General features: G+C 57.6%; 1 protein-coding gene and 1 long non-coding RNA gene across 4 annotated transcripts in view; one reads left to right on the top strand and one right to left on the bottom strand.

Moving 5' to 3' along the window:
- Positions 1 to 396: 396 nt before the first annotated feature.
- VSTM2B (V-set and transmembrane domain containing 2B) lies at positions 397 to 26848 on the top strand. Its single transcript, XM_045772726.2, has 6 exons — positions 397 to 621; positions 1027 to 1649; positions 2201 to 2385; positions 3313 to 3342; positions 4628 to 5105; positions 26207 to 26848. Exons 2-6 carry the CDS (start codon positions 1568 to 1570, stop codon positions 26293 to 26295), a joined length of 864 nt encoding a protein of 287 aa, XP_045628682.1. The 5' UTR covers positions 397 to 621; positions 1027 to 1567; the 3' UTR covers positions 26296 to 26848.
- The window catches only part of LOC123776625 (uncharacterized), a 50267-nt gene continuing 39170 nt past the window's right edge, over positions 16756 to 27852 (bottom strand). For 2 of the 3 annotated variants that reach the window (XR_015728000.1, XR_015727999.1), the window contains exon 4: positions 16756 to 19161. This is a non-coding gene — a long non-coding RNA (uncharacterized LOC123776625). The remainder of the gene's footprint in view (positions 19162 to 27852) is intronic. The other variant, XR_015728002.1, reaches the window with a different exon arrangement.

Raw genomic sequence — 27852 nt, 5'->3', positions numbered from 1 at the left:
CGGGACTTGCACCTACAACTGTGCGCCCCTTGGAACCGCAAGCCGGCCCCACGTTCCCCTTTGGGGGCCAGACTGCACTCCCGCAGAGAGCTGGGGAGGGGCAAGCTCCCAGCGAAGACTGGGAGAGGTAGAGGGATGCGGGAGATGCAGGGGCGGGGGATGGGCTCCGGAAAGAGGCCGTGGACCCGACCTCTCGCCGCCTGGGGATCCCCCGCCTTGTACCCGGTAAAGAGAGGGCCGCGACCAGCGAGGAACGAGTGGGAACGCGGGGGCCAACGACTGAGGTGCAGGAACCCCACCCCCGCTCGGAAACCTCCGGAGCCCTGAGTCGTGCTGGGCGCTCCCCACCCCACCCCACCCCCGCCGCCTCTGCCGTCACTCACGGCCGCTGCTCGCTGGCTCGCTCTTGCGCTCTCCGCGCCACAGGCACCTGCTCGCCGGGCGCTCTGCGCTCACTTCTCGCTCACACACTGCAGACTCCTGGCGTCGCCTCCGTCACCCGGCCTCGTCCCCAGCCCCGCACAGCGCTCCGCCCTTCTCCCCGGCCCCCGGCGCCCACCCACCAGCCATGGCCTGGGCCTGGGACAAAGAGCGGGGCAGCTCACTGCTGCCCAAACTGGGGTAAGGAGTTGAGGGCGGGGGTCTGCGGAGAGGGCCGCGGGGCACGCGGGGTGCAGGGATAAGCGGCCGTCTCGTGCGATGAAGATTGGGAAGAAGCCAGGGAGAGTTTGGGTGGGAGGACCCCCAGCCAAAGCGGGTGCGGGCGGGGCTGCGCTCCAACCACAGAGACTGTGGTCCCTCCAAGCGACCCCAGCGGGGGGGCGCGCTCCGGGGCGGGGGAGGTGCCGGCTGTGGAAGGGGAGGGGAGGGAAGGGCGGGGGTATGCAGCGGTGGAGGCGGCTCCGCGCCCAGCCACTGACCGCCCCCTCCTTTTCCCCTTCCCCTCCCCCTCTCACCGCCTCTCTCCGGCTCTGGGTCCGCCACGCCGGACCCGCTCTCCTGGCGCTGCACTGTGTCGGACGCCAGGTCTGCGCGCCGCGGCTGAGCGCCCACTCGCCTTGCGGAAAGAGCCGCTGAGGGACCAGCGGGGGCGGCGGCGGGAGAGCTCGGCGGGAGCCGGAGGAGGTGGCATTCGGGAGCCAAACCAGAAAGAGACCGGGAGGCAGAAGCTCGCGGCTCTGAGGCACGCACTCCCTTGGCCAGGGATGGGTCCAGGGGCGGCCCAGCTTCTGCCCGGCCCGCCGGGCAGAGACTGAATTGAGGTTCCCCATCGTCCTGTGGACGGCCCGAGAGAGGGAAGCACGGACAGATCAGCAGTAGCCTCCCGGCGGGACCTCGCGTCCTGCGCCCCCCGCGCAGCGCCCCCCGCCGGAGCCGCGCCGGGCAAGCCGGCGAGGGAGCGGGGCTGATTGGCGGCCGCCGGCGGCCGGGGGAGGGGGCGCCGCGCCGGGCCATGGCAGGCTCGGAGGCGTCCTAGCCCGAGCCCGAGCCGGATCCGAGCCCACGCTGCCGCCACCGCTGCCTCTCCGCGCCCGGGCCCCCGCCGCCGCCGCGCCCCCCGCGGGAGATGGAACAGCGGAACCGGCTCGGCGCCCTCGGATACCTGCCGCTGCTGCTGCTGCACGCCCTGCTGCTCTTCGTGGCCGACGGTGAGCGCGGGAACTTTGCTGCCGCAGGGGGCTTGGGGGGTCCTTGACGGGGCCGCCAGAACCAGCCTGTCCCGGTCGCCAAGGAGCCGGAGGAGGAAGAGAAGGGGAAGGCTTCGCGGTCTCCAGCAATCCCGGTGTGCAGCCCAGGCCCAGAGGGGTAGGGGGGAGGACAGCAGCGAAGTGTCGCCGCAGCGGCGGAGCCCGCGCCGGGGTCATTTGAAGCCGGACAGGTGCTCCCGCGGAGAGGCGGCTTTCGGGGCGCGGGAGTTGGCGCACCCCAGCCTGGCTCTGGCAGTGCGGCTGGGCGCGGGGTAGAAGCATAAGCCGCCCCTGCTGCCCCGCCCGATCCGGAGGGAAGCAGCCTGCAGCGGTAGCCGGTCTCTGCTGGGGCCGGGCAGCTGTTCGACCGAACTTTGCTAGCGCCCGGGCCACGCTTGTGGCTTCAGGGTGGCAAGCACAAGGCCAGCGAGCCGGGGACGCACCGTCTCGCCTAGGGTTGCCCCAGGCCCCCGCCCCACAGTTGGTCACGCCTCTCTCTTCCCCGCCCCCAGCTACATTTACCGAAGTCCCCAAAGATGTGACAGTACGGGAGGGAGACGACATCGAAATGCCCTGCGCGTTCCGGGCTAGCGGAGCCACCTCGTATTCGCTGGAGATTCAGTGGTGGTACCTCAAGGAGCCGCCCCGGGAGCTGCTGCACGAGCTGGCGCTCAGCGTGCCGGGCGCCCGGAGCAAGGTAACCCGCCGCCCACGCGGCGCCGGCGCTCACCGGCTCAGGCCGGGGCGGCTGGGGTAACCTGGGCAAGGAAAGCAGGGCGCCGCCCTGGGGAGCGCCCATCTCCCACGATCCCCGTTCCCACAGCATCTTGAACAGCAGCCCAAATCCTGGTCATCCCTTCCTTTCTCCTTTCCCTTAAAAACTCCGGGACCGTAGCCTAGCCCCTAAAAAGCAACACCTCATTCAGTTCGCCTGCTCTTGCTTGCTGGCTGCGGGCCCGCAGTCAGATGGGTGCTTGGTTGGTGAAGGAAGACCACTTAGTAGGGCCAGGCTTTCCCTGCCCTCTGCTGCTCCGAGGTCCCCAGGGCACAGGGCCAAGGAGTTAAGCTCCTCCGGGCTGGGTTCCAGAGGCCCGCAGTGCACTTCCAACCCCCCCAGGATCAGAGGGAAGGCCCCCCTGGCTGTCTGCCTCTTAAAGCAGTCTCTCACATACACTCTAACACACACATACACATCTACCTTCTACCCAGGGTCCCACCCAGAGTTACTGCTCACGTCTCCCTCTGCGTCCTGTCCAGATACACCGGCCCCTCTATCCAGCTTTCCACGGGGTTTAGAGAAACACGGCAGGGAATGAGGATGCTCCGGGCGAGGGAGATGAGGTTTTCTTCCCACCCTGGTGGCAATCCAGCCTTTTCTCTTTGGCCGGCAGGTGTGCTAGGGCAGCCCCTCCTTGGCCAGGCACCATGCTAGCTCCAAGCCCTGCTTCCTTCCGGGTAACACTCCAGGAAATCCTGATGTCCTTGGTGACTTCAGCCCGGCACATCCCGAGCGGCTTCGAGTCCTAGCCCGCCCGCGGAGAGTCGCCTTGCCCGAGGCGCATCTGAGTTCCTCGAGCCTGAAGGCCGAGAACCTAATGTGTCTCTCTCCCTCTTTGCATTTTAGGTAACAAATAAGGATGCAACTAAAATCAGCGTAAGTGTGGAGCCCCGCGCGGGCCGCGGGAGACCCCTTCTGGCCGCTTCGCGCCCCACATTTTCCTCCCTTTTAGAAAGGCTCAGCCGCCGCGCGATGTAGGGCCGTGCTCGCAGCCTCGCGTTGTCGGTTGCTTGGCATGTCGGGGCGCCATCTGTCGCCGCTAGCGGAATCGGGTTCGCTTTTGTGTAAATCAAGGGTCCCAGGCCTGAATCTCCTTCCTCCGTGCGGCGCTCACCTGTAAAACTCTCCTTCGTCTGGCCGGCGCGTTCAGGCACCTACGCTTCGATGGGCTTGCCTCTCCTCTGCTGCCTTGTCTCCCAGCAACTGGAGCGCGCTGCTCCTGGCGCTGGCCCTGACCCGTTCGCCCACTGGTGGGCCTCCCCCCCCCCCCACATACACACACCCGGCACCTCGGTGGCGCCCTCCATCGCAGCCCTCTCCTCCGCCTGGGTTTCCGGTCTGGTCCCTGGTGCTGTGGGTTCGTCGTGGGGGACGTGTGGGGCGGGGGTTGGCGGGGCTGCCAGGGGCGGGTTGGGATCTGTAACTCAAGGGGGAGATGCGCCCAAGCTCTCTTAGCTGGAGCGTGGAAATATCAGGGCCTGGAGACCACTGGGGCCTCTGGATCTCTCGGTTCCCAGGTGAGGCAAAGCCGTTGATTGCCAGCCTAGGTGAGGCGCTGTTGTAGGGAGCTTAGCAGAGCCCAGGGAGCCCAGCAGCAGCCCCAGCGTCGCCCACCTCTTCGGGAGGGCGGAGGGTTTGCTGTGAAGGGCTGGGGGGCAGGTACTTATGTGTACTCTTGCGAGCAGAGTGGCTGTCCTTCAGACACTACCCAGGCGCTCTGGATTCCAGAGTGAAGGAGCGTTGGTGGGAGTAGATGTAGAGGGTTGGGCTTAAGGCCGCGCAGCAAAGACGGGTGGCTAGCGACAGGAGGCTGAGCCTGGATTTCTCCAAGGTGCAGAAGGAAGGGAGGAGGGGTAGGTTCCGCAGTTCTGATGGACGGAAGCATAGTTTGGCGGGCGGATGCACTTAAGATGATGGGGACACGTCGCAATGGGTAGGGCCATCCAGGGTCCAATCAGGGTTGGGAGCCCCATGCTACTGGGGAGACACGGAATGAAAGAGAAACTGAGTCGCCAGGGGCAAACCTGCGTCCGAGAGGTGTTGGGGTGCTGCGGCACGGGGGCGCAAAGGCAGAGGTGGGCGCGGCTGCATGGCGCTGGCAGAGAGCGCGTTGCGGGCCTGCGCATCCTGGCCTCTGACCCCAGCCCCCGCTGTCTTGCAGACCGTGCGCGTCCAGGGCAATGACATCTCGCACCGGCTGCGGCTGTCTGCCGTGCGGCGGCAGGACGAGGGCGTGTACGAATGCCGCGTGTCGGACTACAGCGACGACGACACGCAGGAGCACAAGGCCCAGGCTCTGCTGCGCGTGCTCTCGCGCTTTGCGCCGCCCAACATGCAGGCCGCCGAGGCCGTGTCCCACATTCAGAGCAGCGGTCCGCGTCGCCACGGCCCCGCCAGCGCCGCCAACGCCAACAACGTGGGTGCCACCGGCGCCGCGGGCCGCGCCACCTCCGACCCCGGCCGCGGCGACAAAAGCCCGCCTCCGGGGAGCCCTCCCGCCGCCCCAGGTCCCGGAGTCCCCGAGGCGGCAGCCGCCTCCGCGGCCCACGCAGCCACCACCACCGTCGCAGCCGCGGCCGCTGCTTCGTCAGCGTCGCCGCCACTGGGCCAGGCTGTCCTTCGCCAGAGGCACGGCTCAGGTAAGGGCGGGTGCCGAGAGGGGGCGCGCTTGCGCGGGGGCTGCGGGACGGGTTCGGGGTCGGGGACGCGAGTGGGGGAGGGGGCTCTGGCCGCAGGGGAGGCCCCGCTCTGGCATTTGAGCTCGCCTGGGGTTGCTGGTTCACTTGGGTTCTCCTGGGGCAAGTTTTCCGCAGCCGCAGTTGGGCTCGCTCGCCTCCTGCTGTTTCCTGTTTATTGCCGGTCGCTCAGAAGTATTCAAGAAGTGTATTTACGAAGGGGGTGGGGGCTGCCCTGCCCGAATCTCCGGGTACACCGCGGGCTGCAGGGTGGGGAGCCCTCTCTTGAGTTTGGAGAACTGGACCCTTTTCTCCTGGAGCCGTTAGAGCCTAGAGGGTAGGGCACTGGCACCCCGAGTGGGGGGAGGTGGTTACAACTCAGGCAGTGAGCATCTGGATGCTGATTGACTGATAGAACAGACAGACTTTGTCCAAGGCTGTGTGCGAGGGCCTGGCTGTGTAGCCTCTGCTCTCTTTGGCTAAGTCCCCATTGGTGCTAGGCGTAGGCTTTGCTATAAATAGTCCCCTTGGGGTCCTCTTGGGGAATGAGGGAGTGGGAGAGCCTTGTCATTGCTAGGAGGGCACCCAGAGGTTAAGACCTGCTTTCCTAAGGAGCTGAAAGGGCTGTGGGAGATGGAAGGGGGGCAGGCGAGAGGAGAGTCAGAGAGCAGAAGGGAAAACAGAATGACTGCCAGGGCAGGCAGCTCTGAGGCAGGAGGGGCTGCTTGTCAGTAGTGGGGGTTTATGGAGCGTAGGTAGGCCTATTGCAGGGAGTGTCCCTCCCCAAGCCGTCCCCCACTCCCTCTGCCCACTCAAAGGTGGGCATCCGAGATGGGCTCAACTCCAGCCATCACTCCCTGTGTCTGATTTTAAGCCAGTGACTCCCTCTCTGAACCCCACCTCCAGACTTGTTCGGTCCATAGTCCCAGAGAGAGCATTTCTACTGGCTTTGCAGCACTAGACGGCTGCATTCTTTGACGGTGGCGTATAAACGTCCCTGTGGGATGGAGCACACTGCCATGCCCTACGCCCATGCCCCTCCAAGTGCAGACCACTCACCACCAGCACAGAGCTGCTAAGGATGGAGGGTCCTGGGCAATCCTGCTGAGTCTGAGGGGACAGGCCTCCCAGCCGATCTCCCTGGCTGAGATCCTACCCGTCTGTCTTCGTGTCAGTTCATTGTATCTCATTCAGTTACACCGCCCTTTGGGGAACTCTCCACGCAGCTCAGGCTTCTGGCTGGATCTTACGCTCCACACAGCCCCCCCACTAGACTTTCCCCCAGGCTGTGGGAGAAGGTGGTTGAGCTGAGACCTGTGGAGCGCCTCTCCCCAAACAGCCCCGGCCTTTCCCACCTGACTTGGAATTTTCTACCCCCTGTATGAGTGTAAGATAACACTAGCTGCTGTGACAAGTAAACCCTGAAATGCCAGTGGTTAACACTATTCAAATGTATTATTTCTGGTTCACATCTCGTGCTGCTCTGGGGGTGGGGGTGGACAGGGCCTGAGGTTCTGTTCCGTGAATTCATTCAGGGACCCTGGCTGACATACACTCTACCATCTTCAACAAGTGGCTTCCAGGGTCACTCTGGGCATTAACAGACAGCTGACAGACAAGACTGAACGGAAGCCACCCTTCTTAATCCAGTCCCCTGAGAAAACCAAGCCTGATGCTCTGAGGCAAACATTGTGTATAACAATTGACTTCTGTCTTGTACATTTAGAATGTTCTAAGTTTGCATCATTCTTGGAAGACCGAGAACCTGGCCACAGAAATCATTTTGCTAGGGGTGAATTCTCTCAGAGGAAAGCTGGTGTAGAGAGTGGCAAGGCAAGTGTTTAAGAGCCAGGCCTCCAAGTGGTAAAGATTACGTTCACCCTCATCTTTTGGCCAGAACTCAGTCACGTGGTGCAGCAAAGCTGCAAGGCAGGCTGGGAAACGTAGCCCTCGGCTTGGCAGGTGCTGTCCAACCTCATGTCTTGTCTCTTCTCGGTGGAAGGGGAGCATAAATCTTGCGGGGAGTTAGCCATCTCCGACTAGCACACAGTAGGTGTACCGGAAAGTGTTTATTGACTTGTAGAGTGATTGGCTTAATTGGGTTGGTGGGAAAAAATCCTCTGCCCCATGTCCTTGGGCCCCAGCAAGTGAACACACATGTGTCAGGCTAGAACGTTCCTCAGGGATGTTCCATAGTCCCCGAGTAGAGTGCAGAGCAGAGCATTCAGAAGGCAGGGCCAGATGTGAGTTGTGCTTCCAGCAATGATTGGCTGTGTGACTTATGCAAGTGGCCTGATATCTCTGAATGTATGTCCTCATCTGTAAAATAGAATGAGAATCCCTGACCTCAGAGGGAGCTCAGTGTGGAAATTCCTATGTAAAAGTTCATTATCATCACCGTGGCCATTATCTGCTCTGGCCAGAGAGGAGGGGACAGGGGAGATAAAGCTGAGTGGTTGGCAGTTGGGGGCCAAGCTGCTGAGGGCCTTGAATGCCAAATGGATCCAATGGGGACCATTAAAGGCTTTGGTCAAGGAAGCATCATATGAAAAAGATGTTTACTGGTAGTGTTCACAGAAGGTGTTAATGAGACCAAGGCCACAAGCTCATTCCTGCTTGAATCTCCCTCTCCGCCTGGCTGGAACCTTGACACCCTGAGACCAACCAGGGCTGATCTGTGCCTGGCTTGGCTGGCCTGATACCCAGTCTCTGGGCTGACCACAAGGGGGTTCCAGGGTAACTCATCCCCACAACAGGGACCCCTCTGTGGAGACAGTGCCCTTTTCGGAAGATCTAGAGGTCTTCGCGTCAGTTCAGTTCTGATGGCATGGTGCCCACGACCTCCCAGCAGATGGGGCCTTGGGCACTTTCCAGCCACAGGGCAGCATTTTAATGCCCCCACAGATCAGGGCAGCAGCCCAGTCTGGGGGAATCCTCTGCTCTCCCATGGGGTGGCTTGTAGTGTGCATTTCCCTCCAAAAAGCACAGCCAGGTGGGCTCCCATCAGGGCTGATGGGGCAGTGCCACCAGGATAGGGGTACGGTTGACCCCTAAGGTCTCTGTCACCCCAAAACCGTTGCCAGCTCCTGAACAAGTCAGGGACCATGTAGACACATCTCAGAAAGAACCCAAAGTTTCTTCCCAGCTCCCATTCGGAAGGCCAGAAGGTGTGCCTTTTGCCAAAAGACCAGAAAGCCTGCATCTTCCCATCTCCAGGTGAAGGTCTTGGGAGAGTCCCGGTGCCGTGGGCACCTCCGTGTCCCACTGTGGGCATGGAGAAGTGCAGTAACTGACTTCTAACCCACAAACATACCCAAATGGCCTCGATCCCAAAGAGGGACCCATGCTGTCCTACGTGTCCCATCCTGCCCACCACCCAAGGCCACCCAGGTTTGGGGCTGTCGGTGGAACAAAGCCTGGAGATGGTGTTTTGGATGGCAGGCATCGATCACCTTCCTGCAAGGCTGTGTCGTTGAGCAGTGCACGGTCCTGCAGACCATCCCGGGGTGCAGCAGGCCAGCCAATCGCCCAGAGCCGCCAGCAGCATGAGCCGGACAGGGAGCTTGAGACCGTGACCTCAGGCTTCACCTCCCCTGCTCACACTTGTCAGCAGCCTAGAGGACAGGGGACCAGCCAGGACTGCGGCCACCTGGTTAACAAGCACAGAGTGTTGACAGAGTTTATCAGTCAGGGTGCTGGTAAAGCAAATGGCACATTCAAACAGGGTTACCGGGGAGAGGCGACAAGAGTAGTTTTTGAAGGTGTGGACAGGGTTAAGGCAGTTAACAAAGGGTGAGTGCCAGTCCCCAGGGCTAGGGGCAGTGGAAGCCATTAGCACCCCTGGCCTGAAGGGGCAAAGGGAGAGCAATGAGTATAACGCAGAGGGGCTAGCCAGATGGAGCAGCCTGCCTGACGGGCGCTGCGGCCTTGGCAGAATGCCCCGGCGAGCATCTCACTTTCCCCCCGCCCTCCAGTTCCTGTCAGGGCCTCCCACTGGCCAAACCATCTGAGAGCCACGGGCAGGGACTCCGGCCGACGCAGCCTAGAAGGACAGGTGCCCAGGGGCTCAGAGCAGAATAGAGCAGGGCGGATGGTGGGTCTGGGGGGCACAAAGGGAATAACCCAACTCTCAGAGGGAGGAAGATGGACTCCACCCCACCCCACCTCCAAGATAAACCCAAAGCTGAGCTCCTAGTTAAAAAGGCCATTCCAGGCCCCGGTCAAGTGGACGCCCTGGCTGTTTCAAAACGGCAGCGTCGGGGACAGTCCCAGCCCACCTCCCAGTCACCGGTGAAGCAATTGCTCCTGGAAGAAAGTCAGAAGAAGTCCCAGAGAACACTGGGCTCCTCCGTCTTTCAAGCCAGCTACTTTGGTAATGCCAGGAGAGGGGCAGCGGCGGGGGCGGGGGGCGGTCCCGACTTGCAGCTCTATCCGTCAGCTACTGCCCCGGCAGGCCAGACAACCCTTCCCGTGCCCCAGCGGTGCCCAACACAGCCAAACTCATATTTGCACTAAAAGTTTATGTGCAAAAACTCATTCATTTCACGTCTCATTTGTCAAGAGACATTTTGATATTTGTGCTTAAAAATAACATGGGCTGGACTAGCACAGCGGATCTGGCACAGGAGACCAGGCCCCTTCGTAGCCATGTTCTCGTAAATCTGGCTCCTAATTAATCTGAACGCTGACCTATACTTTATGAACAGTTTGCTGCTGATTGCCATTTCTAGAAAAAAAAAAAAAAGAGAGAGAGAGAGAAAACAAAACAGAGTACCTTCCCGACAAACCCTTCTAATGGGGAAAGGCGTGCACCGCCGCGAAGCCACGTGCAGCCTCAGAAGAATACAGTTTGGAGCTCAACGGCTTGTGTGTTGGCAAGAGGTTCCCCTCTGCAGGGACCTGGGGATCAGATCGCAGGCATGTGAACCTCTAATTAGCCTCAAGGCTCGGGCTCCGAGGAGAGGCGGCCTGGCCCCTACAGAGAGCCGGCTGATGTGGCCAGCTGCTGCCTGGGGCCCACACGGCGAACTGGCTCTCAGTGTTTCCATTGCTAATGAGAGACAGTCAAGGCCATGGGTGTGCCGGCTTTTGAGAGGCTCTTACTGCTGGGAGCCATCGAGGCGAGCATCCTTGGGTGTCGCCATGGCAACCGTAAACCATGACCCAAGGGGGCTGTGGACAAGGTGAAGGCACTCACTCTCAACCCCTGGCCCCCGTGGATGACCAAGCTGGTGCAAGTGGGGACAGGGTGACCTGGGAGACCCAGTGGGGTCAGGCGACAGTCACCTGGGGTTCCCAATCTCCCCGGACCCATGAAGACCCCCCAAAACAATTGCCTTCAATAAACAACCCACTCTTCCCTCAAGCTCTGATGTGACATGAGGATCATAATTAAAGAGAAAATAAATCCGGCAAAATTTGTCCCAGAGAAGAGAAGGCGAGGCTCCTGAAAGAGAAAATTAAAGGATTTCATAAAGAAGACGGCTGAGCCTCACAGCTGGTGAGAGATGCCTGCAGCATCCCTGACAGCAGCACGTGTGTGAGGTTACTGGCCACGTGGCATCCTCTCCCTCACCGGCCGGTCACATGACTGCCATGAGCGGGGAACCAGCAACAGCGGCCACGAACCCAGCTTGAGGGTGTCAAGCGCCGCCTGGATCTCCACCACAAAGCTGTCTGTGTCAGCGGGAGTCCCAAGAGGGCTAGCCCTCAGCCAGCTAAGGCAATCAGAGGGGGCTTCCTATAGGCAGTGTGCAATTTCTGCCTGGGAGAGGCGCGGGGGGCTTTGTCTTCCTGCTTAGGTCAGTCCCGGGAAAGCGGCTGGAGGCCTGGCCTGCCTCCCCATCTCGTGCCACATGACTTGAGAAAGTTGCACCAGAGGGGATGGCCTTCATCCACCACGGAGTGGTTAGCCAGCTCGTTGCGTGGCCCTTCTCTCCGCATAAGGGGGACCCCAAATTAAGGACAAAACAGCCACCTTGTGGATCGCAATGATGATAAATAATTGTTGCCTTTTACTGAGCGCTGAGTATGTGCCCCACACACGCCTATCACAGGTTTCCCTCCTTCTGCTGTTGCGCATAACTCCTCCTGCCTCCCTTCACCACACAGTCCCCTCCCCCGGGAGCAGACCCCTTCCCCAGCCGGGGTGGCAGCCCCCACGAGAAAAGCAGAGAGCCGGCCTTTCTAAATGTCACTGGGAGCCAAAGCCACCAAGGAGCTTCTCGTTAAATATGCCAGGCGCACATTTTTAAAGCTCTGATTATTAAGGATTCCCCAAGCATCTGTAGGGATAAATGAGGTCAAGTGCTTTTGTAATACGATATTGATTAGTTCTGCCCCATGTGGACAGAGGCGAGGGCTTGGCTGTGGTCTAAACCCCTGAGCTTTATGGGAGATGCTGGCTTGGTTTTAACACATTTTTGCAGCGCGGGAGGAAAGAAAGTATTATCTTTCCTATTCCCCCATGCTTTGCTGACTCTTACCAGGCGTCTCAGAAACTCCTATCCGAAGCATGAGAGGCTCCCTTTGTCTTATTTTTGTAAGGGCTGCAGGAAAGTTTAAGATGACCAGCCAACAGGCCCGGCCCCTGTAACTGCTGACCCTACCTGTTCCTTGAAGGGTGACAAACCTTCCCTGCGCAGGGGCTTCTGGGAAATAAGCCTGCTTGTCAGTGGCTTTGCTGCTCTTGGGGAAGTTGTGCTGTAAATACCAAGACGCCTTAACCGATTCGGCCTCTCCGGGCCACAGTTGAGCTGCTACTGAGCAGCTAGCCATGCGGGGGAGGGGGGGGAAGGGGCTCAGCAGCCCCCGAGAGCGTGAGACCTGTGCCCTCCATGAGTCCAGGGGAGGCTGTTTCTGGAAAGTATGGGTTGCTGTGTTCCACATTGCCACTCCCTGGACTGAAACATCAGAGCTCCTCTGGACTGGCTTCTGGTGTTTCTGGTCCAAGCGGAATGTTTGGGGGGGCCACTGTCTGTACAAAATAGAGCCAAAGTGGACATTTCAAAAGCTTTCTCCCCACCTGTCATCCACCCACTCAGCCACCTCCAGGGGCTCTGCTCCGTCCAGCTCGAGAGCGTCCGCCTTGCCAGAGGGCCGCCCTGGGGAGCAGACCCTTGATGAGTGTGGAAGCCAGCTCTAAGCAGGGCACTGCCTGAGCGCCCCCAGCTGGACACCTGGTGCCCGTTAGGGCGAGCCCAGGAGAAGTGGCCCGGTCAGTTCTCTCAGGAGCTGCCCATGGTGGTGGAAGAGACCAAGCACAAACCCAGAAGAAGCCCAGAACAATTCAGGAGGAAGTTTTTCTCGCCGCCTTCCTCGGACATTTCATTCTTCCTTCCGACATGTCGAATGTTCCTTGCTGTTCAGTGAGATGGCTCATAAGCAAGCCAGCATTGGGTGCCACAAGAGTCTCCCCATTTCTGAGCCCCACAGAGCCCCGACCGCCGAGATAGCCCAGTACGTGCCTTATCTTCCATAACCTTCGTAAGTACCGTGCTTCCCATTTTCCGCGTGAGTCCAGCTGCTTGGATTCGAATCCTGATCCATGCACCCCCCGTGTGACCTCCACGTCTGTTCCCATCTGGGTGGTGCCCGTGCCCGTGCCAGCATCAGGGGAGATAATCCACAGAAGGAGCTGAGCCCAGCACGGGGCTGACACCTAGCAAACGCCGGTAGACGCTGGCTCTTGCTATCCACATCATTCAGGTGAATGGCATCGACCATCCAGGATCATTTCATGGAGTTCTGATCCGAGACATCCGTCCCTCCGCACGTGCTGTGAGCATCATGGAGCTAAAGGTGATGGAAGGACCTGGGAGCTTCAGAACAGTTTTCCCTTCAGCTTGCCAATGGCTCAGCGGGTTGCTATTTTTGTCCTTTTTCTCTCAGTGCCTTTCCCGGGGGGGGGAGTAGGAAATGGGGAGGACGCCACGTCTTCGTCCTGGCCTGGCTGTGGCTGTTCTCAATGAGTTAGGAGCTCCTTGGTGAGCAAGGACAAGCTCATCGTGGCTTCTCGCGGTCCACCCTGAAGCTATGCCGCCATGTGCACGCACCTGCTGCAGGCCGCACTGTGCACCTGTGTCATGCCTGGTCTTGCTTCACAGCCGTCTAGGCTGCTGTCGGCGGGGAGGCCGTCGTGATGGGAGGAGGCAGGGCCTTTGGTGGCTGGAAAGCCAAGATCTGAGGAGAGCCCGGAGTTTGCAGCACTAGCCAAGGGCCCCTCCACAGGAGAAGGGAGCAGAAGGAACAACCCCTTTGGGGTCAGTCAAGTAGCCAAAGGGCCTCCGGAGCAGGCCTGGGCTGGGGAGGAGGTGCCCCATGTCCCCCTTGGGAAAGCCTGGTGTCCCGCGGGGAGGCACCCGTGGAGTGATGGGGCTTGGGGCTGCTGGCACAGGCTTGGGCCTGGACTGGCTCTTCCACACAAGCACCTGTGGTTGCCTTTCATGTTCACGCTCTACCCAGATGCCCTCTGTGGCTCACTGTGCCTGGTGACTACCAGTAAAGTGTTGCTTGGGCCCCAAGGACCAGTGGGGAGAAGGGGGGACAGAGACCACCGTGGGGAGGGGCTGGGAGCCTGAGCGGGCTGCTTGCAGGGACGGAAGGCCAGGGCCCCTCCTGCCCAGCCACACCCCTCCCTGCCCCATGGGAGCTTGCCTCCCACCCAGCACAGAGAGCCCACACAGGCTCACCCAAAAGGAGGCCCACCCACTCTTGATGGCTATTGCCAAAGACCGAGAGGCCCTTGCTCTGCTCATCCCTGGCCCCCTGCCCATCAGCTCTCCTCAGGAGGAAGTCTGTTTTCTTTAGCCAGGAAAGCCCAGCTGCAATTGAGTCGCCTTATAGCAACTTTTATTACAATTGATTGTCACAGAAATGCCACTTGGCCCAGATGAAGGATCTTTAATAAACCGGAAGGAGGGAGAGATGACATCATGTCATGGCTCATTCTGAGCTGGGGCTCTTGGCCAACTATACCTGGTCTGGCCAGAGCCAAGGGGCAGGGGGCTGCCCGAGCATCAGGTAGACCCAGCCCCTACCTCAGGAAGGAGCTCGCAGTCTCACAAAGGGGGTCAGACCAAGCAAGAAGTACTCGGAGAGTGAATGCAGGGCTCAGCTGGGGCACAAGAAGGGCTCAGAAAAGGTGGGACCAGTAGAGATCGCTTCACAGGAGGGAGAAAAGCTTTGTTGACCCTGCAGCCAAAGGGGTCTCATCCACTCTGGGCTCCCAGAAGGGCTCCACTGCTGTCTCAGGGCTCCCAACATTTCCCTCCCTGTCAGGCAGTCAGTGCCTGGCTGAGTACCCCATCCAGGCTGATGCCCCGGGCAGGCAGGCCCAGTTCTTTCTCAGGCCTCTATCCTCCCTACTCCGCGTTCGTTGGGCCTGGCACTAGGTCATTCACTCACTCGTGCACGCAGCAAATGTCAATTGAGCATCTTTTATGTGCAGGAACTGTGCTGGGCATTGAGGACACATACAAGGTCCTCAGAGTCTGACAGCGGGAGAAACAGACATTGATCAAATAGTCACATGACAAGTGGAAATTTGCAGCCATGGCTGGTTACTCTAAATGAGAGACCCATGGGCTACAGGAGCTAAAAATAGGGGGACTTGACTCACTCAGGGAAGTGTCTCTGAGGTAGTGATGCTTGAGCCATAATCTGAAAGATGGTTAAGAGTAAAGAGAGAGGCTAAAGAGAGTAGGTGGGGCTTCTAGGAAGAGGGGACAGCATGTGCAAAGATCCTGTGGCAGGAGGGAACAGGGGAGTAACAAAGGCCTGACAAAAGATTACTATGGTTGGGGCAGCAAAGCAAGAAAGGGAACAGAGGGAAATTTAAGTAAAGAGTAGTTCAGAGCTCAAACCCCATAAGGCCTTATGATAGAGATGGGAGTTTGGGCTTTGTCGTAAGGGCAACAGCATGGGGAGCAAGTGGTTGATAGGGCATGATGGTTTTGGAACTGACGCTCTGGCTGCAGTGTGGCGGTTGGAGAGGTGGGGACAGAGCGGATGTGGAGAAACGACTTCAGGGGCAGTGATCCAGCCAGGAGATGATGGGTCTTAGACTACCTGTTTGGATGGATAGGTGGTAGGATCAGCAGATGGGCAGAAAAACAAGCTGGTGGCTGAGTGAAGGGAAGGATGCGGAGGTATGGATGAGAGGGTAGGAGATGAGTGGAAGGAAGGATGAGTGGAGGTGTGGACGGATGGAAGGCTGAGTGCACATGAGGATGGGTGGAAGGGAAAATGTGAACGGGTGGGTGAATGGGGGATAGAAGGAAGGGTGAGTGGGTACATGGATGAAACAGGAATGGGAAGATGGGTACACATGGGGTACAAGTGGGGTCTTACAGAATGAATGGGGTTGGGGCTGCAGACATGCCCAGGGTTGGCATGGCCCACACCTGACACTGTATACTCAGTCCCTATCTTCCAGGAGAAAGGTCCTAGGAAGTGGCATGGCACAAACTGGCTCGGCCCAGAATTCCGTGTGAGCGCTTGCTTCTGTCTGTAGTCCCCAGGCCACAGTCAGAATGGGCAGGGCACGTGGACACAGCCAGTCCCCAGCCTGCTCCAGCTCCCCTAGCACCCAGGCTCTAGAGGGCACCATCAGTCCCTGGTGAAGCTCAGGAGTGGGGGACCTTTCCATCTGCTGGATACTGGGCACTCTGGTGAATGCAGCCTGACCAAGACTGACTCGATGATTATTGTCCATGTAAAAGTTAACGTGGATACATTTTTTCAAGCATCTAAAAAATCAGATCTCCAGGTGGGCAGATGAATAACTGTATTCACATTAAAGACTAATGTAACAAAAAATACGCAAGGCAATAATTCATAACGCATTCTAGTCTACGGAGTCATATTTTAACGTGTGACATATCCTGGGCAGCTCCTCTGTGCTAATTTTATTTAATGAGCACATGTTATAGAATTTCCAGAGCACTATTCCTGGGCAATTAAAATGTGTTAACCTTTTCAGTTAAACTCTATTTCTAAAGAAAAGTCCTCAGTGTAAAACAGAAAGAAATATCTGGGCACGGCCAAGGCAGAACCTAGAGGAGAGGTTGGCAGTGCTGGCCTCAGGGTCCTCCAGCCCTTCTTCCCTGGCCCTCCGGCCTCTCTTCATGGCCAGGCCCCACTCCACTAAGCAGGGCAAGGAGGCTGAGGCCTGGACCCACACTGAACAGCCTTCACAGAGCAGAGCGGGCATCGAGTGTCCGACATTCGCCTGACCTGGGGGATCTGGGGCATGCTCGTGTCAAGGGACACAAAGGCTATGGAGGGGACCTGTGGGATTCAGATGGGGCTAGGTTGCCCTGAAGATGGGCAGGGTCCACTCATTTGAAGCGCTGGCAAGTCCTCTATGCCCTATCTGTGTAATAGGCACACTAGCGCCCCAGCACCCACAGGTCTGTGTGTTTCAGATCTGGAAAGGGTCCTGGAGAGCCTCTGGTGAATGGTTCCCAAGCTGTGTTCCTGGGAACCCTGAGCCCCAGCCCTACCCCCAGCTTCAACCAGAGCTGTTCAGTTTCTCTAATGGTTTGAAACATCAGGGTTCCATGCAGCAATTAGCTTAAAAGGCGGGGGGGGGGGGGGTCTCCCGCTTTAGAAGATTTAAAAAGCAACTGATAAAGTCCAGATATTACATATATATAACACAAAAATCCACTAATTACATAGGGTATGCAAACACCTGATATATATGTGCCGCCACCTAAGGGAAGAATTTGCAGTGGCTTACAGAGCTGCGTGTGACATCACAGAACAGAAACATTTAATGAAGAAATTAGAATAAAGGGAAAATGAATGTGAGATGGTGGAACTAGTCTGAGGAAACGCTGGACAAAGAGATGTGCGTACGGTCTTGCGTAGTTGAAAGGTCAGATCAGTGTGATAGCAGCCGGCCTCCAGCACCAGCTTGTGTTTGAAGATGAAAAATGAGCTTCCAAATGCGAAGCATCTGGTGGGTGTGCGGCGCATCGTGGATGCTGAGACTAGGAGAGCCTTCCATTCTTTCACCCAACAAATATTTTATGAGCATTGCAGGGTGCGGGCAGGGTGCTGGGAGACAGGAGTCAAAAGGTCAACCTCCCACAGGCACCCCATGCAGCTGGGAAGAATCGGAACTTGCTCTCAAGTCCATAGGATGCAGGGAGCCTCCAGATGGAGTCAGGGAGGCTGCGGTGTCTGAGGGGGACCTGGGGGTGCAGAGGAGCCCGTTAGAGGAAAGGCAGGCACAGGGTGAGCAGTGTGGAAGATGAGGGGGCTGGAAGGCAGGTGTGAAGGTGCAAGGTGGTCTGGGGCAGGGCCGGGTGAGAAGTTAGGTCTTCAACCTGGGACGGGGTCCCTGGAGGGCTGGGGCTGTGATGTGTGCTTTGCAGTTGAAAAGGCCGCTGTGGCCTCTGGCTGGGCAGGTGCCTGGCTGTTTGGGGTGAGTGGATGTGGGAGTCAGGAGCTCGGAGAGCTGATACAGTGAGAGGGAGGGTCGAGGGACCAGGCAAGGGTGGGCCAGGGGCAGTGCAGCAGGGGGAAGTACAGGAAATGAGAACTGTCTTGGAGGTCACCTTGTAAGGGCCTCTGGGCTGGGCTGGGGAAGGGGAGTGGGCTGCGGGCAGCCAGAGGAGACAGGGCAAGGCCGTCTAGTAAAGGGGACAGCGTGAGTGGCCTCCATGCAGCACCCCAGTCTGGAGCTGGGGCACCTGCAGCATTGTGGAAGTAGGTGAGGCAGCGGGATCCCTGAGCGGGGTCAGGAAGAGCCTCCAGCAGGCTAGGGAGCCTAGATTCCATTCACAGCTCCCGGGGAGTCACTAGAGATTAACCCCTGTAATTAACTGCCTACCCGCTGTGCAACTTTAGGCAAGCCACTTAACCTCTCTGGGTCCCACCGGGGAGAGGCGAAAGTGGCTTCTACCTCCCAAGGCCACTGAAAGGGTGAACGGAGAGAATTCTCTCGCTACTGAGAATGCAGAAGCCTGTGCCTGTTAGCACCCTGCAGCCTCAGAGCTCGGAGAATCTGGATGGGCAGTGGGGGATCCCCCATGAGGCCTGGGTCCAGCAGTGAGGGAGGCCCCTGCCACCCCGGCCCCGGGCACACCCTGATGCTCACTGTGGTCAGGGCTACCCCTGGCCCTGCCAACACTAGCCTCCTGACCACACGGAAAGGCCAGTGTACCATTTTCATTCAGTGACACCATTAAAGGATCATTTGGGGCAAGATCTCATTTCAAAAGAAATAGGAAAATGGAAAGGAGCACGCAACAAAGTTGGCCACATTAAGAAGCCATTATGAAGGTTAAAATACAGAAAAACATCTCATCCCACGCCGTCTCCCTTGGAAGCAGCCTGGGGCTGGGGTCAAGCTGGGGCACTGGGGGAAGAGCTCCTGCTCTCCGGTCCTGAGAGGGAGTAGAGGCGGTGGGTAGGTGTGTAGACAGCAGCCAGACCGTCTGGGGGTAATCTGGGCTCTGCCATTTATCTTAGCGTGGCCTTGGTAGGGCCAGATTTAGCAAATGAAAATATAGGACACCCAGTTAATTGAATTTCAGATAAACAAACGATAGCATTTTAGTATAAGTAGGTCCCATGTGGTATTTGGGATATACAAGCACTTAGAATTACTCAGTGTTTACCTGAAATTCAAACTGAACTGGCATCCTGTATTTTCTCTGGCAACCCTAGGCCTTGAGTACGTCACTTCCTGTCTCTGGATCTCAGTTTCCCCAGCTGTAAAATAGGGATAGAACAGCAACTCCTACAGTTGTGAGGACTATATTTAAGGCATCACACCTGCCCTGTGCCTGGCCAGCTGTGCTGCCGTCTTTCTGAAGGTGCTTGCCTCTGTCGGCTCGGGCCTGGCTGGGTCTGCTGCCGGCCATCCGGCCATCCGCTCCCCAGGATTGTCATCCGCTCCCACTTCAGGTCGCCATTTCGCACTGGGGACGGGGCTGCTTGCTGGAGGCAGAGGAGAGGAGGAGGTCCGAGGCCAGCCCTGTGCTGCACAGGTCCACCGAGGCAGGACCTGTAGTAAGAAAGGCACTTATGGGAGTGGGGAGAGAAGGGGGGGAAGACAAAGGGCCACATGAACAGCACAGACATTTGTCCCAAGCCCTCTGTGCCGGGGTGCTCAGGGAGGGCTTCCTGGAGGAGGTAGCGCTGGTTCCAGGCTTAAGGCACAGGTCAGAACTAGACAAAGGAAAAGGGGGTGCTGCAGGGTGAGCCCAGAGTCCACGGCAGGTGCTCAGAGGGAACGGTGGACTGGAGAGCAGGTCGGCTGGCCGGGGGCAGCAAAGGTGAGGTTGTCAGGGAGTGTCATGGAGAAAGAAGCCCCAGCTGTGGCCTTGAGACAGTGGCTCTTTCTCCTCCAGCGGAGGGGACCTATCAAGGTTCTGTACCGCAGAGAGCGTTCTCAGGTGTGTCTGAAGTTGGGAGGTGAGCAATGGGTGGTAATGGAGACAGGAAGGTGCTCTAGGAGGTCACGGGGCCCGTGGCATGGCAGGGAAGGCACAGCAAGCAAGGGCTAACACGAGTGTCGCACACCTACCTCCGCCCCCATTCACCCCAGGGAGCGCCTGGGCTCCTCCCACTGCGTGGCCACTGAGGCTGCCGGAGGACAGCTCGTCTTCCAACCCAGGGGGTCCCGGGCAGGCCAGGCAGCAGGGCGATCGACACGGGACCAAGGGACCCACGCCTGCCTGCTCTCCTGCACCTCTTCTTCCCGCACTCAGCTTTCCTTCCGAATGTCTCGGTTTCCTTGTGCCTCGTTTCTGCCCTAGTTACCAGCACGCATTAATGTTATGGCAGAAATTAATTCTGTCCAATTCTGTCGGTGCCCGGTTCTTCCTTGCTGACTCCCTTTGAATAAATAGCCATGAAGAGGCTTTAATTAAAACGCCAACAAGGGAAGCAGCCTCCTTGCAAGCCGGCGTCTTCCCACCCAGCTGCGGCCAGGGAGGCGGAGAGCCACGGCGGCGTGGGTGCCGGTGGCCGTGGGCAAGTCAGGAGTGTCAGAGCGGGGAGGGCCAGGGCCAGGCCTCCTGGAGGCTGCCACAGAGCGAGCTCGGGGGCTGCAAACTGGGGCACCACGGAGGGCCAAGCCGGGGGCTGGAGGCGAGTGAGGCTGGCTGAGCAGAGGGAGCCCCACCCGCTCAAGGCCAGGGAGGTAACCAGCAGCTACCCTGGGTCCATGTGGGGTCAGGAGGGAGCCATGAGCTGCAGATTCCTGCTGAGAAGAGCGGCCAGCTGCGGGTCCTGCAGATGGGAGGAAAACGTGCCCAGGGTTCCTGGGACTCGAGCCTTGCCAGTAGACACCCGAATCTGTGCTTTCATGTAAAAGCCTCCTCCCCAGTTTACATGTTGGATTATAATTTATCATTTTTAAAACTGTGTGCACCAAGCCAGACCCCTCTGCAGGCCAGACTGTGCCTCCAGTGGCCTCTTCTCTCTCCTCCTTGCTGTTGCCCCTGGGCCCTGTGGGAGCTGGTGATTTGTGGCCAGGGAGGCGGGGCTGGAGAAGGGGGTGGATGGTGAAGAAGAGGCAGAGGCCGGCCCTCAGGAGTGCCCCCAACCCTGCCCTCAGCTCTGGCCTGGTGCTTCCAGGTCATAGGCATCTCCACCGTGGCCATGCCCTCTCTGCTCGACTCCATAAGCCCCTAAAAACCCGGCAAGAAGCCCTTTGCACCCTGGCCCTGGGACACTCTAAGAGGGAGCTTCCTCCTTTAGCTAAAGCTCGACCCTCTGCCGTGGGTCCAGGATGGAGTAGGGCCGGGCGGGTCCAGGACTGCTGATGGGAACAGGAGCGAGGGCCAGTCCATCCCCGGCGGCTGCAGCCAGACAGCCCTCCGTCCCATGGCTCCGGGGTCCGAGGCCAGCCCGTAAAGACCCGCCACTCGTAGGCCACTGGCTCTTGGGGGCCAGCCCTCCTCTCTCCCTTTGAGGCAGAGCAAAACGGGAAAGGCCCACACTGGACATCAGCACTGACGGGCCTCGTCCAGGGCACTCCCTTGGCCTCCTCCCTTTCTAGCCAAGAAGCCCATATTTAAAAGATGTGTTACGACAGCATGAACAGATTCATGCGGCCTTGCTCTGCACAACACAGAGGAGGGGACTGTCCTCAAGACCCTCATCACCGCCCTTAGGTTAGGACAGCCAAGCTTACTGGCGGAATGGCTTGTTCAGGGAGGCTGGGCTAGTTCTCTGGCTACCTGTAGTCAACATGTGAATATTCTAGTGCAGGGCTGGAGGGGGAAAGGCCCTGCCTGGTGCTGTCAGCCCTCAGAGTGAACCTCCAACCTAGCCTGGGCCGTGAGAGCCGGAATCAGCCTGTTATCTGTTTTTATAGGTAGAACCAGGCCTCAAATGTATCTGAATTGTATTTACTCTTTGCAAACCTCAACTAAATTTTAGTTTTTACTCTGTAGCAAAAGCAAAATCAAAAAAGCAAAAAACAACCTCCAAGCAGCGCTGAACTCTGGGGGCATCGTTTGCAAAGCCCTGACCCAGGCCAGCCCCTCCGCTCTAGCAGCCAAGTCACCAGGAGGCCTGCGGCTGTCTCCTGTCCATGGCCGGCACGGCAGGTGCTAAAGACCACATCAGGGCAGAAGTTACCCCCGAGGCCGGGGAACCTGGGAAGGGCAGCAGGGCACATGGAGGGAGGACCGGTCAGCCCACTGGTCAGCCGGGGAGCAGCTCACCATGCTCCTGATGCCCACGGAGTGGGGGCGGTCCCCCTGGTGCTCCCACGCCCATGAGAGTCTGGGACAGAGTGGGGGTGTCCTGCTGCTTCCCCTGCAGGCCCTCCCCCCACCAGCAACCTGACTCATGGGCTCAGCAGACAGTGTGGACAGGGCAAGGGTCCCAGAGGATGACCCAAGCAAAACCTCCTCCCTCACTTCTATCCCAAGGGCCTCAGAGATTCCCTGCTTTCTTTTTTTTTTTTTTTTTTTTAATTTTTTTTTTCAAGATTTTATTTATTTATTCGACAGAGACAGAGACAGACAGCGAGAGAGGGAACACAAGCAGGGGGAGTGGGAGAGGAAGAAGCAGGCTCATAGCAGAGGAGCCTGATGTGGGGCTCGATCCCATAAAGCCGGGATCACGCCCTGAGCCGAAGGCAGACGCTTAACCGCTGTGCCACCCAGGCGCCCCTCCCTGCTGTTTTCTGACAGGGCTTTCGGCATTCTGCTATTGTCGTGTCGGTGGAAAAGTGGGCTGCTGCCCGGTCAGAAGCCGCTGGGCTGGTGCCTTTGCTATGCCCGTGGGGGCTCAGGGCCCCCACTGGGTTCTTCCGGAGCCTCTTATCCCGTCTTATCCCGCTCGCCATCTCAAGGATAAAAGTTAATATTCACAGAGCAAAAGCAGCTTTGATTTCTTTAAGAATGATTAGCAGAACGGTGATACTTGTTAAATTAAAGAAAGAATCGGCCACTATTCCATCAGAGGGCTTCCCTCACCTCTGACTTTCCAGCCTGATTTTAAGGAGCCTGATGTTCCAGCTTAATCATGACAAGCAAACTTGTGCGTGTTCCAGTGCTATTCCTGGTCCTCCTTAGGAAGGGAAGGCATAGACAGACACCGTTAGCATCCGGTCGACACAACAGCCTCACGGCCCCTGGAGCACAGCCGCCTCCACGCTGCAGAATAAAGGAGGCCAGCACAGGAGATCCTACCTCAGCTGAGCCGAAGGCACCCGCCCGGCCCTGCCCTGGACAATCAAGGTGAGCCCCAGCCAGCGGGCAGTCCCGGCTCACTCCAGGAAAGTGAAGACAAGGACGGGGGCAGCCTCCGAGGGAGGCCCAGCAGCCCCGTGCTCACCGTCAGTGTCCCTCCGAGGAGCCGGCCCCTGGGGAGAGGGACGCTGGACTGCCAGAATCCTGACTTGCCTCCGGTGTAAAGAGCCCTCTTCCCCCAGGGCCAGCCTGGAAGTCAGTCTTGCTCAGTCTGCCCTGATTCATTCGGGAAGCCAGGAGTGTGGTTGGATATCCAGTGAGAGATTGGCAAGATGTTCCAAAACCTAGGGCCTTCTCCCACCAACGATCCAGGGATGTCCGTCTGTCTTGTGAGAAATGGCTGGGGAGATCATTTGCCCTGCTTCTTCTATCTTGGAAAATTTTCCTCTTGAGAGAAGGACAACCCCTCACATTCTTTTTTCCCCAACACTCTTCAGAGAAGTGGTTATGCTACCCTTTTCAATAAGATCTGTCTGCAAAGCAACTGTGTTTGAGGCACTGCTGTTTACATGATTGTGTAACAAGGGCACTCGAAAATTCCGTGGTTTTGGTGTGATGTGACAGCCATTCATTTAGCTCACGATCCCGCTGGTTAGTTGGGCAGCCCCTCTGCTGGTCTCATCTGGGCTCACTCGTGCTTCTGTGGACAGCTGCCCTTTCAGCTGAGGGCTGATTGGACTCGACGGGCCTCGGCTGGGACATCTCATGGCTTTGATCCTGCAGCAGCCTGGCCCAGGCTTGTTCACAGGCTACAAGAGGCACAGAGGAAGGGCAAGCCTCAGTGTACAGCACGTTTCAAGCCTCTGCTTGCCTCACCCTTGATAATATTCACTGGCCAAAGCAAGTCATGTGACCAAGCCCGGAGTCATACCGTAGGGTGTGGATGCTGGAATCGCAGAGATGAGGGAAGGAGATTGTGGCCCTTTTGGCGATCTACCACTATGATCTTGCTTGATCTGGACCCCAACCTGGTAAGACATGCCAAGCACCTGTTAACTGCATGGAGCCATGCCTATGCACATCCCCACCTTATGGAGTGCGGAACAAGGCCCAGAGAGGGAAAGGGTGCTGCCCCAGGTCACACAGCAGGCTGGCTTGGAAGCCTCTCTCCCAGGTGCCAGCCCACTGCCCCACACCACCTCCCTTGGCCCCCTCTATGGTGACACCGGGCCAGGGAGTAGATATGTGTCACCAGGAGCCAAACCCTGGCTGTCCTCCCAGAGACATGCACCAGCAGAGACAGCGCAGACCCTGGCGTCTGCCCTCCCCGGGCACTGGCCTCTGTGAACCACCGTCTCAGCCCCCCAGCCCCTGCTGCTCCCACTCTGGCCCAGCATGGAGTGGCAGGCTGATTGTTTTAATCCAGGATCTTTAGAAAGTCTCGTGCAATTTTAAAACTTCGCAATGTGAGTAGGTGATATTGTGATGCTGGGAAAGGCCAGTCAGCAGTATTTGGAGGAAAATTAAAATTTCTCTTCGCATCTCCCATGCACACAGCTGCACAGGCCATGTTTACCTTGCCTGGCTCATGAGCCCAATGGCTGTTTCTCCGGCCCCCACGTGCGTTGAGGGTCTGTGCTCTGCTGCGCGCATCCATCTGCTTTCCAGGGCCGCACGCGGCCGTTTCTGTCCCGTCTGCACCTGCCCGAGTGTCAGGGTTTGCAAGAGCACGAAGATCTGAGCCAGGAGATCTGGAGGCCAAAGGGCCCAGTCCGGCCACTCAAGTCCCAGGTGCCCAAGAGGCAGCGCTCTGCCTGCTGCAGCCCCAGTTTCTGCGCACCTGAGTCCAGGTGCCTGGCCATCCATCAGCACATCTGTCACCACATGCACCCTCATCCTTTCCAGTGATGTGTGACGGTGAAAAGCAGCCATGGAGGACCCGAGTCTTTGGAGTGACCACCATACCCTGGACCTCCTTAGTGATGGATGGCAAGATACACATGACAGCTCCGGCCAGGCAGCAGGGACGGCCAGCAATGATGCCTGTGTGGAAAATTAGTGTCTGAAGAGCACCCTTGGAATTGTCCTGTCCTTGTGCTTCTCCGAGAGGTCTCAGACTGTGCTTGGAAACCACGGACGGTGGGTGAGATGCGCACCACAGCAATGGCCCCTGGATCATTGATCCTTCCTCCTCCTCCTACAAAGGGAGACCGGGGCCCAGGACATGGTGATTGGCAGAGGAAGATGGATTCGGGATTGGCGGAAACATCTTGGACAGAAGATTCCTGGCTCTTCCAACTGGAGAGAGGGGCAGGTCATGCATGGGTTAGGGCCCAGCCTGATCAGGGAAGCCAGAAACCCAGCCTGCCTGGCTGTGGCCCCTGCGGCTGCGAAGTAGGGGCAGCCACGGCCTCTGTACCACCTGCTTGGCCCAGGAGAGGGTCGCCTGCACCTCTCCACAGGCGCAGAGCTCCTCCAGCCGACTGGCTGGAGTGAAGGGAGGAGAGAGGCCTCCAGAAGGAACAGGGTGGGGCTAGAAACTATCTGTATTCATGCGGCCCGACCCTGATCATGGGCAGTGACGTCCCCAGGGTTTAGACAGCACCTCTGCACTGGCTTCTCTCAAGACCCCTGGAGCATCCCACTGTCCAGGGAAAGCCTGGGTTCACACGTAGGCCTTCCCCAGTTTACACCGGAGGCCTCCAGTAGACGTAGACCCTGATGACAGATGGGCAGGAAGCAGGGGCAGGCCGCCCAGGGAAGGCAGAATGAAGACACACGCCACCATTCCAGTGGTGGGCCAGGGGTCCAAGTTAATGGCAGTCCTGGAGAAGCAGATGGAAGTGACCTCCCACTAGAACGGTGCAAGGGTCACTCTTCCAGGAACGTAGCCCACTCACTTCCACCAACCAGTGATTTCCAAGCTCCCCACTTTGACCCCAAGGGCTCCACTGACCATACATGGAAAGATGACTCAGAAACATCAGGGTGCCTAGGACAGCATTTGTGAATACTAAATTGTGCAATTCAGGCCAGGGTTGGAGGGGCTGGAGTCGTGTGCAATCGTGGAGTCTCCCTGGAGGAGGGGGAAGCTGGGGCTTAAATGCAGAGGGTACTTTGCAGTGTATGTTGAGGGTAGTGGTAAGGGGAGCATATTGTCTTTTTATTTATAACAACGTGGACTTGAGAACTGCAATCTAGCACGCCCAGCTTCAGGCTGGGTCCTTGTGTCTGACCACAGTAGGCTCCGAAAACATGGGGTCTGTAAATAACAAACAGCAAAATGCCTCACCGTGGTATGGAAGCACCACCAGGCATCAGCTTCTCCCTGGTCTGCTCATGGCCACTAGGTTCGCGTGAATCAGGCACTCACCGTGCCCGTTGTCTCGTCCCCTGCAGGCACTGGCCCTAGCTCCGCCACGGACCCACTCCTGTCCCTGCTCCTGCTAGCCCTGCATCAGTTCCTTCGCCTGCTGGTGGGACACTGACAGACACGGCCAGCCTGCGCACCTCAGCTGCCCCACACGACCTGCCCGGACCCAGTGTGAGGCCCGCAGTCACAGATGGACACAGAGAGACTTGAGAGAAGCATGACCAAGTCCACGTGGAAAATAAATAAATCATATTTTTGGGGAGGTTACACAAACGTAGAACACCTAAAATAATGCATCTAGTTTCCAAATAAGATGGAATTTGGACCATGCGGTATGCATGGGGTCAGTGATTTCTCTACTTCAACGTATTTTTCTTTTCTAAACTTTTCCTCCAAGTCTTCATTTTGCACGAACTGTTGAGCAGTTATCTTTAGGATACTATGTAAAAATGTTGGGTCAAAGCCTTTCTGACAAAGCGAAATATTTTTAGTAGATTATTGTGTTTAGGAATTTTTTATTTACTTTTTTTCTTTGGGGGCTTTCCTTTTTTTTATTAAAGTAAATTATTTCTTTTGAGACATTTTGATTAAAAAAAGATACATCTTATCATAATTAAAATTCACTGTCAATAATATTTATTTTTAAATAAAGATTGGAAACAAGGTCAGACACTTGTTTATAAACTGTATTGTATATTGCTGATAACAGTTGAATAAAAAACAACTTTGAAATAACCTCTCTGCAGGCATGTATGAATGTTAAGCCCTGGAGCCTAGAACAGCCCGAATGCCATGCGTCCTGTTCTTTGAAGCCAGCTCCAGCATGGAGGACAGCCCAGGGAACCTGGCCAAGGCTGCACAGAGCAGACAGGAGTGTTTCCCAGCCTCCACGAGGCACAGGGGACCTCACGGAGCCAGGAGCGAGAGGAACCCCCAGCCTGGGTTCAGAAGGAAAGAAGGTCCTTGGGAAGAGGTGCGATTTAAATCAAGAACCACTTTTCCCCTTCTGGTTTAAAGTAATTGTGCAACACATTGGCCCACTTGGACATGACAGTTTCACCTCCACCGACTCCATTACTGGATTCACTGCTAGTTTGAGAAGGGAATTCCGGGAGAAGGTGGGGCAGCTCATGCTCTTGCTATATGCATGGAGAGATAGCTTTGAGCCTCTGAAATACCTGTGCTGGGTAGGTTCCACGTGTCTTAAAGAAATAGACATGCCTTGGGGGCTGTTATTCATTCCATGATAAGATTGCATGAAATAGCCAGAACCCATTGGATTTGTTTGTCTAGCCAGTTTTTAAACAAGTGTGTTTGTGCTTGACGCACCTCATCTTCCTGCATTCTGTGGCAGGTGGAGCTGTGTAACCAGCTCGGACCAGGGACTGCTGAACAGAGAGTATACATGACTTCCAGTCCCAGGCATTTGACTGCTAGTGCAAGACCCTTCAAAGCCCTCTGTTCCTCTGATCAGACTGCCAATTTTCAAGACTAAATAGCTAGCCTAGGTACTGAGTGTCTATGGTGCACGCAGCCCCCTCTGCTGGCCAGCCCTGGAAATGCAGCACCATGGCGAACCGGCCTGCGCTGTTGCCAGCCGCTGAGCTTTGGAGCTGCACGTTCGTGAGGTGCGGTCCAGCCTATCTCCGCCGATTCGGCAAGGCACTGCCCT

The sequence above is a fragment of the Ursus americanus genome, chromosome 21 (genome assembly GCF_024610735.1).
Source record: "Ursus americanus isolate L20-20 chromosome 21, mUrsAme1.1.p, whole genome shotgun sequence".
NCBI classification, from domain to species: Eukaryota; Metazoa; Chordata; class Mammalia; order Carnivora; family Ursidae; genus Ursus; species Ursus americanus.
This window is presented reverse-complemented; position numbering and strand designations above follow the sequence as displayed.